General features: G+C 40.3%; 1 protein-coding gene across 4 annotated transcripts in view; it reads left to right on the forward strand.

Moving 5' to 3' along the window:
- The window catches only part of LOC121894132 (vitamin D3 receptor B), a 30723-nt gene extending 13207 nt beyond the window's left edge, over window positions 1-17516 (forward strand). For 3 of the 4 annotated variants that reach the window (XM_042406500.1, XM_042406501.1, XM_042406502.1), the window contains 8 exons: window positions 1016-1163; window positions 2198-2328; window positions 3625-3821; window positions 4663-4762; window positions 5580-5760; window positions 9640-9791; window positions 10909-11025; window positions 11717-17516. In XM_042406500.1, coding sequence (XP_042262434.1) covers window positions 1018-1163; window positions 2198-2328; window positions 3625-3821; window positions 4663-4762; window positions 5580-5760; window positions 9640-9791; window positions 10909-11025; window positions 11717-11970 — 1278 coding nt within the window. In that variant the 5' untranslated portion in view covers window positions 1016-1017 and the 3' untranslated portion in view covers window positions 11971-17516. The remainder of the gene's footprint in view (window positions 1-1015; window positions 1164-2197; window positions 2329-3624; window positions 3822-4662; window positions 4763-5579; window positions 5761-9639; window positions 9792-10908; window positions 11026-11716) is intronic. The other variant, XR_006095485.1, reaches the window with a different exon arrangement.
- The last annotated feature ends 333 nt before the right edge of the window (window positions 17517-17849 follow it).

Below are 17849 nucleotides of genomic sequence, written 5' to 3' on the forward strand. Positions count from 1 at the left end.
CAGGAGCACACTTTGGTTTAAAGGCATATTATTTACATTCACGGTTGTACTGAGTAGAAAAACAACAGAAATAAGAATACAGGTTTTGCATTTACAGGAGGACTTTAAGCTTTTTTTTTTTTTTGTTAATTAGAAGTGAATGATGGAGTGATCTGTCAAAACATTTTAAATTATTCAGCTGGGTCCTTACCTCTCTGGCTGTTGATTTGTGAGTTTGTTGAGGTTTGTATCGGTTTAGTTACACACCCCTCCCTTCCCTCTTCTCTCCATCTCCTTCCATCATTTGCTTCGCTTTCACTCTGCAGTGGAAGCAAAGAAAACAGTAAGAAAGGAGCTTTGTGAAAAGGACAGTGATTGTTTGTTTATGAGGATGCTAGCCTTGCGGTGACATGCCTTTTTTCTCCCTCTCACGAGGCTGTTAAGTGAAATAGATACTCAGAGCACTATGTAATCAAATGTAACCCAGATCCAGCATTTTGGAGTGGAACAAGGGTTTTTCCACTTGATTCATATTGCTCCAATTCCTTGCCCCAGGACAAAAACACTGAAGTTGAGTTCACCTCCAAAGGGTAGACTGTGGACTTGAGTCTCTCGTGCAGGAAGGGACACAGTTTGGTTGGCATAGAGAGAGAGGTTACAGGAAATGTGTCTGACTTGGTGTAGGGCTTTTAAAATAACCTTTATAAGATAAAAACAGATGGCAGTTGAAACATGATCACTTTATTAAAAATCTCATGATCATTTTTCTCACAGATATCTAGTGCAAAACAGAATACATCAAAATTAAAAAGACTATAATTTAAGAAAATATACTTAATTGTACTTCAAATGTTAGAAGTTGGCAGCCTGATTCATTTTTTTTTTTCTCTTTTTTTCCTTTTTTGTGCTCATTGCTGGCAAAGTTATTGAGTAAGTGAACGGTTTGGATAACAAGGAGCTGGTTTCATCTGTCTTTTTCTCTCTCTCTCTCTCTCTCTCCTGTTTTTCTTTCTCCATTTCCTCTCTCTCTGTTTAGTGATGGAGCCCACGGTTGTGAGTACGTCCACTCTGGCCCCTGATGAGTTCGATAGGAACATTCCTCGGATCTGCGGCGTATGCGGTGACAAAGCCACCGGCTTCCACTTTAACGCCATGACCTGCGAGGGCTGCAAGGGTTTTTTCAGGTACACAAACACATGCGCCAGTGTGTGAAGTTACAAACAGTCAAATGTAAATGGACACATTTAGTACACAAAGATATGTACACACACGCTTAGTATGCTTTGTGTGGCTAGCACACTAGCTCATACCACCTTGATGGGAACAAAAAGATGCACATTGACCAAGTTATTGACACACATACACATTAGCATGCATACGCAGGTCTGAACTAGCATATGTAACGGCCACCCACACTCTCACACACATTAAATGTAATTGCCACCCACAGTTACATAAGAGCACATGCAAAACTATGGTTAGCATTCATGTTCATACTAATGCCCGGTAGCAGGTAAAGAGCTCAATACTATAGTTAATGCCTCGGCCATTGCCTGCTCATCGACGCAAACATAAGTTTCCAATTTAACTTAAGACAAAACTAGAGCAAGTCATCATTTTGTGAGTTTGTGTGCGTTTCATGTATCCGTCCATTTGCGCCTGTTCCTCTCGGCAGTGTATTTAAAGGGAGAGGATGAAATAGACGGATGTTTAATAATCTCCTTCCTCGTCCCTGAACTGGCCCTTGTTTGAACTCTCACTAAGCATGTGTGTTTTTCCTCACGACTGTGTATAAACGTTCATACATACATGTCCATCACTGACTAAATCATTACACTTTGCGTCACCTTTTGGCAAGGTTTATCTTCTAACTCTGGATTCCTTGGCACGCATCCATATTTTTGCTGTTTCAGCCAACCCCAGACTTGAAGGACAAAAATATTTATCCAGTTCTACCAGGATTATTATTTGTGCAATACACTGTCAAAAGTGCCGCACTGCTGCATCTAAACTCACATCCTTTGCACAAAGCTCTATTGTCCACATAGTTACAAACGTTCCGACACACATATTGAGCTGTAACTAGATTCTTAATAACTTGAGAAAATTCTTGGAATTTTAAATGGTTTTTATGTTACAGCAAGTCTCAGCCTTATGTTATATAAACTGCAATATCTGTGTATTTTAACAGGCTGTAACATGCATATAATTTGTTTAGACGCAGCATGAAGCGCAAAGCGTCCTTCACGTGTCCCTTTAACGGCAGTTGCACCATCACCAAGGACAACAGGCGCCACTGCCAGGCATGCCGGCTCAAACGCTGTGTGGACATTGGCATGATGAAAGAGTGTAAGTATGGCAGGTGACCCATATGTCTTACGGGCATCACTCTGACCTTACACTATGTGGTTTACTGTATCTATTTAAATAGTGACTGTTTCATCCCAGTTTGGCCCTTTTAGATTAAGTACCTGTTTCTAAGAATAATTTATTCTATTAATTAGTATGAAATGCTTGGGTTGGATAATCAGGCCAGCAGTTTTTGTAGCTGCCCAACATTGCAGAATAAGGATCAAACTATGTCCTGAACTAACCCAAGGTCACCATCCACAATTTAGACATTAATAAAATATTTATACATTATATACAGAAATATTAAAAAACTCAATCTTGTCTCTTCCTCTTGGATTGATAGTAAAAATTTACACAACTGCTGTTTGCAGTTTTGGGGGCCTACTGTCCCTCTTGTAAATATTATGTAATATTTGGACAGAGGTCACGTATCCCTGGGTCTTTGCCCCCATTAGAGTGTTTACATGTTCTATTTGAACTAGTGGAACCTCCCCACATTGTATACAATAAGTATACTCCATCTGAAGTTTAAACACCTGCTGTTATGTACAATCTAGCGAGGTCTCTGCTTTCCACACAGTCTTGTTTATTTTCATTGTCTGTAAATAGCATGTACATCTTTCTTGTTTTCTCCTGATATCCGGATATTGTCCACAGGCCTCTTTTAAGCAAAGGCCACCCGTTGCCAGCTGAATCCCCCCCCCCCCCCCCCCCCCCCCCCAATAAGCGTTTGTGGGAATACCTCAAGAGTAGTGGCAGCGACACTGCGATTCACTGTACATGAACAGGAGCCAGTGGCATGCACTTCTGTTGCCACAACTGTTGCAAAAACAGCAGCATGTTGTTGAGACCCAGCTCTCTCTTTCTCTCTCTCTGTCTGTGAGCTAATTCAGTGGCTACAACAACAAGGAGCGAACAGAACAAAGACAATGCGCTCAGTTGTTCAGTGCAGCAGGGGTCTCCATATGGACCGGTCCCCTCCCATTCTCTTCCTCCAGAGAATAACAACTCCCCACCACCACCCTGCACCACATTGACATAGCTGTCATTGCAATGTAAAACATAAGTACATACTGCAAAGCTTTAGAGGCTGTGTTCCTTCAACTGATATATGATGTGATACACCTGAATTATGTGACTCGGACTATCTTTAACTGTCTCTTTACCTCACATGTTTCCTATTGTTTTATTAATGTAATTTTAATGCAAAAACTGTGCTCTCCATGTGTGTTTTTTTTGTGTCTGAAATCCTAACGATTTGTCTCTTTACACTTGTCCCCCCCCCGCCTTCAGTCATTCTGACAGATGAGGAAGTACAGAGGAAGAAGGACCTGATTCAGCGGAGAAAGGATGAGGAGGCACAGCGCGAAGCGGAGAGGGAGGCACGGCGGCCCCGGCTTTCTGAGGAGCAGAGTCAGGTCATCGCCACGTTGGTGGAGGCCCACCACAAAACATATGATGACTCCTACTCTGACTTCTGCCGTTTTAGGGTTCGTGTCTCAATGCCATGATGCCTGATATCAAATCATCATTATTCAGCATAACTTATTCCAAACATATTTCACATAGCTTGTTATAGATAAAAACAGAAAGACAGCTGATATTGTTATGATAGTGTTAACAGTTTCAGCTCTGTTGGACCAGTATCAACAAGAACACCACCTTAGGTTTACCGTTTGTTTCTTCCATAGTCCAATGAAATAACAATATTGACATTACTTTGACCACTGGGATCCTTTTGTTACTCTGCAATGCGTTATCTAGCATACTCAGAGTATTTTACTGTTGTGATTTCTCAAATCAGAACTTATTTCTGCTTCCATCAGCAGCAGTCATGTTTCGTCTGGTTTACACATCAGCCTCACACCCAGCAGTCCTTTAAGCCATTTCTCCTCCGAAACTCTGTGTTTATTACCCTCAAACACCCCTGCTCCTCAGATATCTAACCTGTGGTGCAGTACATTTTCATCCTGTCCACACAAATCCATCAGTTCAACCTCTTTTTTTATTTATTTGTTTTTTATTATATTTTGGGCATTTTATGCCTTTATTATACAGCAGACCATAAAGAGATGACAGCGGGATGGAAACAGAACATTGTGGCTCATGGTCAATGTCTTAACGCCAAGGCTACTAGAGCTCCTCTTTAACCTTGTTCTTTTTTGAGAGGCCGTTCAAACCAGCAATCTGTTTCAAATCAGAATCTGAATAATGAACTCTAATTGATCTACTATATTTTCATATAAATGAAGAGTGTAGAAAGAGGCATTTTTCTGTATAAATCTAAAATATGTTCTGGGGTCTCACTATGTGCTGTTTTCTTCTGTTTAGCCTCCTGTGCGCGAGGGCCCAGTGACACGTAGCGCCAGCAGAGCTGCCTCTCTCCACTCTCTATCCGATGCCTCCTCTGACTCCTTCAGTCACTCTCCAGGTAAGAAAAACACGCTTAAAATCAAGTGAAAATATCGATTGCTGTAAGAAATAATTAAACTAGATTTTCATGCACAGTTGCACTTTTGTAAGAATCCTCCTCAATCAAATATTACATTGAAAAAAGATCTTCACATCACTAAAAATATTAACTGACTTATTAAAGAAAAACAACTTAATTTGCATCAGAAAGGGAAACTATCACACAATTCGAGGACAATAAGAAAACAGCAAGAATAATAATATTAAAAGAGTTAATGCTTGACTTAAGTCAGGCTATTTTTTTCCTTTTCAGCTGTTTGCACGTTGGTTTATATAATCTGTTACACTGCTTTACTCAGAATCCAGTGTAAATCCTGTGAATAACCTGCACCCTGTAGACACCTGACTCCTACTAGTAAACATCAGTTAATTAATGCATCCATCACTAATGGAGTGAACACAGCAGGAGACACAGTCACGTGGCTTACCGCCAACTATCAGCGGAGACAAATGACTCAAAACAACCCCAGCTAGCTCTACATGCTTCACATGTTGTCAGGACTGTCATCTAAGCTTTTATCTCATTTCTACTGACCTGACACTCTTTCAGATAATCCATTCTGTCAACAAGCCCCCTATCTACTGTAGTTTTCTGATTTCTCCCCATTCTCTCAGCACAGAGCATTTGTATTAATAAAAGAATAGTGTGACATTGCTGTGCTGTGTCTACATGTATGTGTGTATATAAACACTTGTCTTGCCCTTTTTTTCTACTCTCTTCTGTCCTCTTTTCTTCTCTTGTCTCCTTTCTGCTGCATTCATTCTTCTCACTGCAGAGTCAGTAGACACCAAAATGAACTTCAACAACCTGCTGATGATGTACCAGGAGCAGGGCAGCAGCCCTGACTCCAGTGAGGAAGAGGGCTCCAGCTTCTCCATGTTGCCCCACCTGGCTGACCTGGTCTCCTATAGCATCCAGAAGGTTATTGGCTTTGCCAAGATGATCCCCGGGTTCAGGTGTGTGTGTGTGTGTGTGTGTGTGTGTGTGTTTGTGTGAGAAGAGCTTCTTTTATCTTTTTGTCAGAGTTTTCAATGTGTCACTCTGCATTAGTTGTTGATAACTGATTTTGACCCAAAAAAAACATGCCTTGTCTGGAAAATTTGATTCCTAGGCTTATAAACTGGCACAAAAGCTGGTCTCACTAAATTCTGGACAATGACCAATGTAGGATGGCAAGAAAAAATGTTGGTCAGCACAAATAATTCCAACGCAATAATTACATGTTGCCAATTCTGTGTCCTTGTTACGTAAGTTTCCAATCTGTACTGGATTGCATTTGGAGTTTACGGTTGACTTTCACTTTTTGTTTAGTAATTTGTTGAAGCTCGCAGCTGACAACACTGTGACATAGAGATAGAGACACATTTTCTTCTGTCTTTCAGTCTTTCAGAGGAATTTCTGTTGAACTGGATTTCTTTGTTGATTTTGCATTAGGAATAGTCCTGCTTATGTAACCCAGAGATGCAAACTCCTCACCTTTCGGCAAAATTCGCTGTTTTGAGATCGAGAGAGAGAGAGAGTTGAGGCTGGCGACCAGAGCAATGAGTATGCAGTTAGCAGTATAGCTGTGAAGGTAGCAGTGCAGTGCATGTACAGTCTAGGCTATCTGTCGGTGAATAAATGCCACAACTCCTCAAGACCCAAGCCAAGTTCCTGTGTCATGCTTCCCACCTGCTGATTGAAGTGAGGAGGGTTAGCCCCAAAGTTAGCGACAATGGGTTGACCAGGCTCACAAAAGGTGGACTGACCTTTAAGGTGGACCAGCTATTCTCATTTTAATGACAATCTCAGCCGCTCCTAAACAGAGAGCGGAGAAATGTTTGGCTTCGACCCTGGAGCAGAACACAAAGTCTCCCCTGTGCTTCCTGACTACGGTCTGGACGCTGAAGCAGGAAAGGTTAACATCGGGTTAGATGCAGAATTGGTTCATTTTAACTCTATTAATTTTGTCTTCGAAGTGTGCCATATTGATGCATTTATATGCATACATATTCAGTTTTGAGTCAGTTCTGGGCCGGTCGTACTGGTAATAGCCTTATTTTTTTCCTAGTTTTATTATAGCAAACAAAGGCAAATGTTTGAATTCACGTATGCATTTATTTTACTTTTAATGTCATTTTGCATATAGACTAGATGTAAGCTTTACATGCCTGTGTTAAAGTTACTACAAGGAACTGTCATTTTGGTGTATTTCTTTTAGCGGCCCCTGTGGACAAAAACAGTAGTGTTTTCACGGAATGAAGACTGCATTTCTCATGAGCACCTGCCTTGTGTTGTAAAGATCTTGGCTAGCGTGTGCATTTGTTTTGGAAGCGAGGGAAAGAAAGATGCTACTTATTTTAAATACTATTTTCCATTTTTAAACACAGCTGTTTGCAGGACGTATAGCAATGAAGTAATGTATCTTTGTGTGGCTATGTAAAATTAATAATTGTAACATGACGATGGTGAGGCAAAGTAAACTTTGTTTTCGTACCATTCATACACCTGTAAGGCTGCATTCATACCAAATCTGGCAATGCAGCACCTTCCCGCAGGGTTGTGTGGAAGTGTGGGCGTGTTTATTTGTGCTTTCGAGCATAACTGCGGTGAAACAATCAGATTCACTGATTCTCTCTCTCTCTCCCTCTCCCGCTCTCTCCCTCTCCCCCTCTCCCACTTGCTCTCTCTCGCTCTCTCCCCCTTGCTCTCTCACTGGTGTTCTCAGCTCGCTCGCGCTCTTTCTCTCTTTTTCTCATGTCGAGAAGTCTAACTTTACTTGTAACCTTATCAAGCGAAGAGAAATGTCCTCCCCCCCTGTCCTAGTAAAGTCTTTGTTCTTCCTCATGCCACGATGCTACATGTGATGTAAACATAGGCTCTTCCGGTCTGCATGCCGTAAATCGTTTCATCCAATTTCGCGGGAAATCTGACCTGGTAGCAGGCATTTAGAATACTAACTATATAGAAATAGCCAATCTTCTCGCTGATGGTCTCGTGTGCTTATGTAGGTCATATAGAGGCATCATGGGACTGTTTCATAACCCTTTAAAAGTTCCTTGTGTTAACTTTAATAATAATAATTTAATAATAATATTAATTATTCTTCTTGTTTTTGTCTTGTTGCTGTATTCAGCTCCCACATCTATTGATTCCCTTTATGTGTTTTATGTAGGATTGTTTTATCCCATAATGGCTGTTAGAATTAGTTTTCAGGCAGATGCAAATATACTTAAAAGTAACTAGAAATGAGCAAAAAATTAGCCGATATCTTTCAAAGTCTTCTCCCAGGGGGGCATACCCCCGGACCCCCCTTCTTGTGGCAGGTTTTCTCTATCCATGCAATGTTCTCACCTTTTTTACCCCTTACCTGTTTGCAACCCTGTAACCAAACAGTGTCTTCTGGCAGAATAAAATCTTTGCCTAAACGTAGGTGTACTGACACAACTTCCAGATATCCTCTTTGCATGTATTTTTTATTTGCATATCTCCAAGTGACTCTTTACCTAAATGTGCGTTGAAGACTTTGTACACCGACTTGTTTTTCTACCTCATGAGTCGATACTGTGCCACAGTAATGCCTCTGGTCTAAAGGCCATAGATTACTGATAGACTGTATATCACATGTAGCTTGTGGAAAATCTTCAGATTAGAACATTGTTTGTTATGTTGTTCCTTCGCTGGACTAGGTTATTCATTTGCCATGGTCGTGTTGTTCGTGTGAAGTTCAGCACTTCAGTATGTTAGTAGGTGATTGCCTAACCTCAGAGCAAGACGCCGCTCTAGTGCTCGACAGTCACCGGTCGGTCTCACATGTGCACCCTCAGGTTGTCTTCAGGATGAATATACAAAGTTTCACAGTGAGCACATGACAGACGTACAACAGAAAAGAATGCTTTTAGTGAAAGTTTGAATAGTTCAAAACAATCCTTAAGAATTATTAATGTCTGTCCCCTGATTATGCCAGTAGAAGACACAAGCCAGCACATTATTTGTGACTGTAAAGGCAACATTATGATGGCTGGCTGGAGCTTTTTCATTGTTTTGAACATGGCAACTGTTGCCTTGCAGCGTGTTTGTCTCACAGTGTGTTGACAGGGAGAAATGCTCTAGGGGGTCACCCCAAAGTCGAGGCTAAAACGAGTCGGTGCCTGTATTTCTTGAAAGTTGTCATTCCCACTGGCAGCGAGTGATGGACGTGGTTGGATTACCTTTGGAATGTTTGTCCGCGTATGATCTTCCCTCTTAAGCCCTGAAAAACACCCCAGACCTCCCCTAGAGATTAGAAGCCTTCAGCTTATTTCTCCTGCTGGTCCAGTCGTTTCATTTCATAAACATTTCAACACATTTCATAACATTACTAGATGCAGGATTTTATTTGACAATGATGATGCTTAAAACGTCTTTAGGTTCAGTAATGTTTATCACATGAGTTTTCTATACACAGTAACCCATCACAGCAGGAAGCAGAAAAAATAAATTAACATGTGGATGTTTATTTTTTTCTTCATGCACACCATATACCTGATAAAATGTGACTGACCTTGAACCCATAGTCAGTAAATTATTGATAAGCAGAATCCTGTGTAATGAAATATACAAATGAGAAACTGACAAGTTCAGATATAAACACACACACACACACACACACACACACACACACACACGGTGTAATAGAGTACACTGAGTGGGAAGGTACTTGGTTTGCATCTTTCCTTGTTGTTTGCCGGTGGCTGCATCATTTTTCTGTAATGTTTAACATAATCAACACTAAATTATTTGAGAGTTTGGTGATTTGATTTAAGAGTTTACTATTTGTGGCACACAAACGTATTAGGTGATTTCTTTCTCTGCAGGGAGCTGACTGCGGAGGACCAGATTGCCCTGCTCAAGTCCAGCGCCATTGAGGTGATCATGCTGCGCTCAAATCAGAGCTTCAACCTGGAAGACATGTCTTGGAGCTGTGGTGCGCCTGACTTTAAATACCAGATCAGTGATGTCACTAAAGGTCAGTCTAAATGCTGCCACATGTACTGTGACTGCTGTGCAGTTTTTCACAGCTGATAGTTGAAGAAAAGACGTGCTTGTTACACATTAACAATCCTACTTCGAGATTGAAGGAAGCAGCCCGGCGTTAAGGAGGTGACTGGATCTTTTGTGTAGGAGTCTAGATAAGTTACTGGCAGTGGCTTGTATACACACCCATAGGCAAAGGTTGCTAATGCACATATTTCTGCAAAACCAGTCCTACATATCCGCAGAGGCAGAAGCCCCCATGGGCATGACTTTCATTTGCCTTTCAAACAAGAACCCGTTTTCTGGGATCAACTAAAGAATGTCACTCCTGACCTGCTCACTGCACAAAATAACCACCGTCTGGACCAGGAGACGCAGCTCTGTTGTACTCTTCTTAAAATATCCATTGTATACTTGACCTGAACATGACAATAGGTGAAATACAGATAGGTTTTCTCATGCAGTAATCAGTAGTACATACTGTATGTTGTTGCCCATGATTTTTAACACTTCAATACCTCATTTTGCGTGTATAAACATGTTTCTCAAGAAAAGCTTTTTTTTTAAACTAAGCTTTTTCAAACCAACATATTGTCAGAAGTAAGACTGTTGCCTAAATAAAGTGCAGAATAGAAATAAGAAAATTATTCAATTAGAAAACAATTGAATAATTAATTAGAAAGATTAATCTGACAAAGCATTCTTGGTCTGAGGTTCAATACACAGCCACGGCTGTAAAATGAGAAAATGGATGTAGTCGTCATAATCAGTAAGCATGTTTGATCAGTATTTGTATGGCTTTTCATTTACACATCCACTTAAGACCCCAAATGTTAACAAAAACAAAAACAAAATGTAAGCTGATTGTAATTCAAATTTGCACCTCAAAAGAAATTCCCAAGTTTCTAGTGATTACAAATGAGAATGCATACAAGACAAATCCTCACCAGAGATGATTCCAAGAGTCAAAGTGAAATATTAATGAGTAAAAGGGATGGTAACATTCCCCAGAGGGCCTTCTTTCTGTGATGTAGTATGGAGCTAGTTGTATATGCTGCACAGATGTGTGCGTGTATTTATGTATGTATGATGTGTTGTATCTCCTATAGCGGGCCACACTCTGGAGCTGTTAGAGCCGCTAGTGAAGTTCCAGGTGGGCCTGAAGAAGCTTAACCTGCACGAGGAGGAACATGTGCTGCTGATGGCCATCTGCTTGCTTTCTCCAGGTACTGTAGGTCTGACTGTGGAGGAGGGAACGTGTAGAGGGTCATCATGAATTGTTTATGAGTGATCTGGTTTGCCTCTTTTTTTTTTTTTTTCTTTTCTTTTTTTTTTGCCAAAAGAGAACCTTTTTTGTGGCAAAAGATCATCTTAAACATTTTTGATTAGTGAATATTTGAGGCAAAAGATCAACTTAACCATTTTTATTAGTGAATGTTTGAAAGATTGTTGCCAGGTGTCACTCAGCATGAACCGCACTGAAGCGCAGGCCTAAGCTGCTCGAAGGGTCTCATGTCTCGTGTGAGTTAGCCTATCTGAACACACATTCATGCATACAGTATGCATTGGCAGGCTATATAGCGCATATATTATGCATGTATAGTCATGCAAGCAAGCAAGCTTGTGTAACTAAGTGGATATTTGCATCCCTTTGTGTATATGAGGCACTTCATTAACATTGCATAGATGTGCTCTCCCTGTTCTAAAATTAGCCAACCACCTGACCAGAATGGTAGAAATACAAACAAAGATAATGCAATTTTATGTTGATTTCCATAATAAACCCAAACATTGTAATCATCAGCTTTCCAACAACATTTCAATTTTAATTAACAATTTCTGTTGCTTTCTAACTTGTGTAACGACCATAACTATCTCAACACACCAACCAACCAGTCTCTCTTTCTGTTCCTGCAGACCGCCCAGGTGTGCAGGACCACGCACGAATCGAAGCCCTCCAAGACCGGCTGTCAGAGACCCTACAGGCCTACATCCAGCTTCACCACCCAGGAGGAAGACTGCTTTACGCCAAGATGATCCAGAAGCTGGCCGACCTGCGCAGCCTTAACGAGGAGCACTCCAAGCAGTACCGCTCACTCTCCTTCCAGCCGGAGCACAGCATGCAGCTCACCCCGCTGGTGTTGGAGGTGTTTGGCAGTGAAGTGTCCTAGGGGGCTGCCTCTGAACCTCAGCGGTGGAGAGGAAGCTGGAGACAAGTCCCCTGGGGGTAAAAAATGGAGGGAGGGAGCTGAGGATGTGCTGGATGGACTAAACGCAGGTGTGGAGTATGAAGCAAGTGGAAGAAAGAAAGTGGTGCGTGTGAGTGAGTGCGTGAGTGAGTGTGTGTGTGTGTCTTCGTGTATTTGTCATGTTTAAAGAAGTTTATCTTGGCAAAAAGGCCAAGGTTGTATGGAGAGCAAGCAGATGTTAAGAGACACAGTAAACAAGGGAACTTCATATAATACAAATTAAACTATACATACGATGTCTGCCTATATACAGTGTTTTTGTCTGTATTTAAATCAACCAACAGCTGCTTCAAATGCCTGGACATTTTGTGTGTGTACATGTCGTGCACACACCCACACAACAAGCATACTCAGTTATTCATTTAGCCATTCAGTTGAGCTACCTCTTGGTTTTACTGGGGTTGTTTTATATTTACATCACCTATGTGAAACAGTAACTTTTACACAGAACAATTTAGATACAGCAAAGATGACATTTCAGTTTATCAGTGCAAAAGCAGTGCCTGCACATTACTTTAAATGTTTGATGTTTCAGAATACTTTATTGTTATTATTGTTTGTTATGTTTTGTTTTGTTTGTTTTTTTTTTCATCATCTGCTTCTCTCCAAGGCAGCGTATGTATATGACTGTGTATACGATTCAAACACATGCCTTTCACCTTTCACCAAAGGTATGGTCAACTACTTTCTCAAAAGCTTCCAGTACCTAAAAACAACCTTGCTGCTCCGTGGCTTTTTTTCACGCATGCAGCCAATCGACATGCTAGCAAGTTGTCTGACTAGCATCACAACCTATGAAGGAAAAATGTCATTATTTAGGTTTATAATGCAGAGTACAGAATATATAGTCTTTGATTTTGGGGTGCCTGGTTTTGAGGTGAGAATTAGCCACTAAATGTGTTAGCTACTTTTACACTGCTAACTGTCAATCAAACCAAGTCCGCATTATGGCTTGTTACTCTTTTTTTTTTTTTTTTTTTTTTTTCTTTTCCTTTTTTTTGTAATTGTTTTTCCTTCTTCTCTTTTTTTTTGAATTGTTTTCCCTGTAAATAGTTAATTGCTACCACATGTATCCTAAGCACTGTTATACCACCTTTTACTCAAGCCTATGTATTGATATACAGTATCTATATTATCACAGATTTTAAAGGGCTAAAATGCCAAATCTAACTGGAATAGTAAATCAAGGCCAAAGCAAGAGGCCTGACTTGTTTAATATATAGCTGCATACCATACTTGGAATTGGCATAGATATGGATGTAATTGCAATGGATGCTTTTTTTTGTTCTGTTTTTTACGTCATTTCACCTTTAAAAACAATTCCATGAATTGTTCCTCCTCAGTATACAGTGAGCTCGGTGGGTGGAGAGCTTGGGAAGCTGCTTCAGACCTCCACAAATATCACACCCCTTTCGTTTCTGACTGGGAAGTGGATTTTCTAGAATGTCTGAGGGCCTGGTTGTGGCGGCGGTGCGCACCTCTTCGCCCAGGCCCTCCTGTTTGATGATGTATGCTGCGCAGCCCTCTAGTGGCTGCATCATGTAAATACCAGGTATATATAATATGTCCGCCGCTGTACATAGGGCTACATAGATATTTCTCAAGGCTAATTTTTTCAAAAATATATATGCAAATACAATATTGACCCTTTTTTGTTTTTGATTCATTATCACTATGTTTTGAGACACTATGCTCTTTGTTTTTGACTTTGAACATGTATTTGGTAAGAATGAGTTAGGAATGGCTTAAACAGGGATTGCTTGCGTATTTGACACAGTCAAATTATTATTTTGTTTAGTGGTGGGTTGATGTATTTGACTAATTTCCAAGGTTTATTTTCAGAAAGAGGACAAGCTAAACATACCGTGCTGCTCTCTAATATAAGCCATATAGATCACCAAGCTAGTTATACACCGATACATTACCGTGCATCGAAATGATGACTCCAGAGCCTCGGATATTCTCATTATAATATCTACTAAACTCATATGCTATTTATCTATGGCTTTGGAAGATTCTTTTAAGCTTGTCTGCAGTAGGAACTCATATGCCTTCTCTCTGCTGTCAGTCATCTTTGGCTTATGCTTCATCAGACAGCATCTAATGGCTTATAAACCAAACTTCCAAGAGAATTTAAATGCTTAGGTTTAGAGGCCAGTTGTGTATGGCTTGCTGCATTTGGGAGTATGGTAAAATTTACATCAAGTGACGTCTCTTATGTCGAGACAGTTCCCCAAAGAAGTCAGTTTCCTTCCCAGTGTGGATGATTTCCCTTAGAGGCCACTTGGCTGGAGCCAAAAAAGTCTCTTTGAGAGGGAAATAATTTGCAGAGATGATATGATGATGATGATGATGATGATGATGATGATGATGATGGTCTCTTTTTGTCTTCTATTTGCTGTGTGGCAGAAGACATCTGTTCAAACGGTTCCTGTGATTGGCCATACGGGCTTCCTATGTCAGGCCTAGAGCTTCCTGTGACATCATCTCAGCAGACCAGGGCTACTCTGTAATCTTAGTGGAAGATTGTGAGAGAGAGCATACAGTATGTGTATGTGTTACTCATCCGTTGACAGTTGAGACAGTTGGCGCTTTAATCTGTTCAGCCCAAATGGGTTCTACCGTAGGATCTCAAGTCCATTCTCCCGTCACTGTGGCTTTGTTCCAACATCAGCTACCAGTCACTGTGACACCCTGCAAGCCGGCAGTCGGGGCTTAACGTATAGATGATTTGTATAGCCCAGATAGTAAATAGATTTTGGATGTTTCCATATTCCTGTAATCATGAGTTTGGTTTTCTTCCTGAAATCATCGGGATTATATAGTGTGTATATATATATATATATAATTCCATGTGTCCCACAAATTTCCCTGCTGTGATTGAACTTTAAGGAGTTGAGGCTCGAGTGTCTCTAGGCAGTACCACTCATATGTATAGTATGTCAGTTTGATGAGGGGTATGATGTGCTTGGTTACTGAACACTGACTTTTGAAGTTTTTGAAAAGTCTCCATGTTGATTTTTCTGAATACATACTTCTGTATGTAGATATTGGTTTGATTTTGTTCTATTGTCTTCTTTGAGATAGAGATGCAGTGTTGATTTGTGTATGTTTAATACAGTGGGAGGTTTGGTGAACATGCAAGTGCCACAGGGAGAGTTCCCTCCACACAAGAACAGGGTAAAAGAGGAGTTGCTCTTGGGGATCTAAAAACCGAACGGGAAAATTTTTGAAGATGTATCATATAGCCGTTAATTGTGACAGGGAAATTCTGACTGGAGGTTTTATCGTAAGCGGGAAACCCCCAGTTTCCCCTTTTTGTTGTTTTTCCTCATCCGTCACACTATACATAACATGCAGATACAGTTTAATGTAAATATGGTGCATCCCCAGGTTTTCCTGTTTGGTTTTACCATGGTAGGCTGCTCAGAATCTGTAAGTTTTAACTCTGCATTGTGGTTGTTCAAATATTGGAACTTGAAAACTATCCGGCGATGGAAATCTACCACAAATGAGATGCATCCATCTCTGTTTAGATTCCCGTTACCCTCAAGATTGGCAACGTAACACAGTAACAATGCAATATACAACTCATGGTACACTATCACCAGCAAGCTTTACAGTTTATCAAGTTAGTAGACATTTTTGAAGTTTTTTGTATAACTGTTGCCATTACAAACCCTGTCTGTAAAACATGTATGATATCGTTTGCAGAAAAAACCGCTGGCCATCTCCCACGCTAAAGGCTCTCAAGTCTTTATTTTTGTTCCTCCAATTAGGACAGGGATTGTAATGGAATCAACTTAATGTAGTTCTTACAAAAAAGGAGTGTCCACAATGGATGTACACCATAATCTACCTAAAAAACCTACCTCTTTTAGCTCAGATTTTGCTTTAGCATTAAGCATTTGCCTCTGTTTTTACTTTTGTAATATTTGTATTCATGTTGGTATTTATTGCTGTCTAATGAGTCATACTTCAATGATTACCTCAGAGATATCTCACAGATTTGGGAGAGTCCAGCTAATGAAGTCATTCATAGTTTTTTTTTTTTTTTTTTTTTGTACAGTTTTTCTTCTCAGACTTAGCATTGCCTTTTTTTTCTTTTCTTTTTTTTTTACGCACAAAATACCAGGAGTGTTTTTAATATAGTGCCTGCACTCTGACCAACGGGGCTCAGACTGGCTAGGATGAGGCTGCACTTACTCTAAAAGTGACATCTCTCTCTTGCAACTTTGTCCTTGGGATATCTAGGTGGTTTTCAGCAACAGATGCAATTAATCTTGTTGCCACATTGCTGATATCTACCTTATCTTTTTTAGTTCTTAAGGGCAAATTGAGGAGAGGAACTTTGCGGAGTGAGTGCGGCTGTAAAGAAGGAACAACCTGAAAGACTTTGTGGCAGTAGGAGAAATGAGAGGTGTGTTTGCGCTCCACTTGGTACTGTTAGCATGGTCTTTGCTCTGTAGTACGCCATCCTTACCTTGTCCCTCTTACTCGCCCCGTCATTTCCTCCATACACCTCTCCATGTCTTCACCTCTCCTTCTGTCCTAAAGTCTGCTCCTGCACCTTCATCATTCCCTGCCGATGTTTGGTCAAATGAGGGGAATTAGGAGAGGTGAAATCCTCAGTATCCATGCAATGCTGCTTTTATCTTGAGCATCACCAAGTCGCGTGTCACTGACACAACATAATGTGGGCATCGTCCAAAGTGTCGGCCCCCAGCGGCACGACAGGCCTCATTGGAAGATTGTGTCTTTTGAAATGTACGCAACTTAGTGGTGCTTATTGGAAAAAAAAAATTCCATTCAGATCCTAGTATCATATTAACGGAGCAACTACTCACTTTGGTGAATTTAAACCAAGTTTTTTTGTATTCATGTCAAACTGCTTCAGGTAAACACTGAATGAAATTAAAGAGTTTTTATTAATCAGTGAATACTAAGGAACAATGTCGCCATGGTCACATCTACCCTGAGCTGTGTGCCATATGACCCTTTTAATGCAGGGGGAGGGTGTTAACGAAGCTGGCTTCAGATGTTCCCCAGCTTCATTGGAATGGGAAGGTTGTCCGAGTGTGAGATTGGCTTATTGCTTAGTACTCTGTCAGCCATGTATATTGATCTTTTATAAAGAGTAAATTTGAATTTGGCATTGAATTTCTAACCCTGCGTTGTGAACCCAAATCATTGCCACATTCAATTAAATGCCTGAACCAACAAAAGCACTTAATGTAATGTTTGTAACACATGCATACTGATGAATCTACTAGCCATAAACTGCCTGTGTAGGTCAGCATGATATGGCTCCAATTATCAAAAAAAGTCACCTAAATTCTAATGTAATTGCAATTTACCTTTTGTCTCATTTTTTTTCAAAGATCTTCTTTTTTCTATTATAAATTGGTGTTTATGTAATGTTATTTTTGTCAGATGTTTTGCAAATCAAAAATAAACAGTTGTACATAGCAGCAGGCTTCTGTGTGATCTGTCTTTCATATTAGCTGATCTTTAATAATACCATGTCATTAGTTTAATACACTTTATACACTTCACTGCTGATCAAATGCTGCTTTTTGTCTTTTATATAAGACACGAATTGTTTACACAAAAACCTTTCTAGGCACATCCACAATACAAGTTATAAGGGATTTATGGTGAAGTGTGCTGTTATATGTAGTCTTTAATTCCTACATAAGTGACTGAGTAGAACTGTGGTAACACTTTTTGAAAATGTTTTCTTCATGATGGTAGAAAGGGACTCCCACTTCACTACTACCTAAATACAAATGAACTATCAC

Source organism: Thunnus maccoyii, chromosome 3 (assembly GCF_910596095.1).
Source record: "Thunnus maccoyii chromosome 3, fThuMac1.1, whole genome shotgun sequence".
In the NCBI taxonomy this organism is placed as follows: Eukaryota; Metazoa; Chordata; class Actinopteri; order Scombriformes; family Scombridae; genus Thunnus; species Thunnus maccoyii.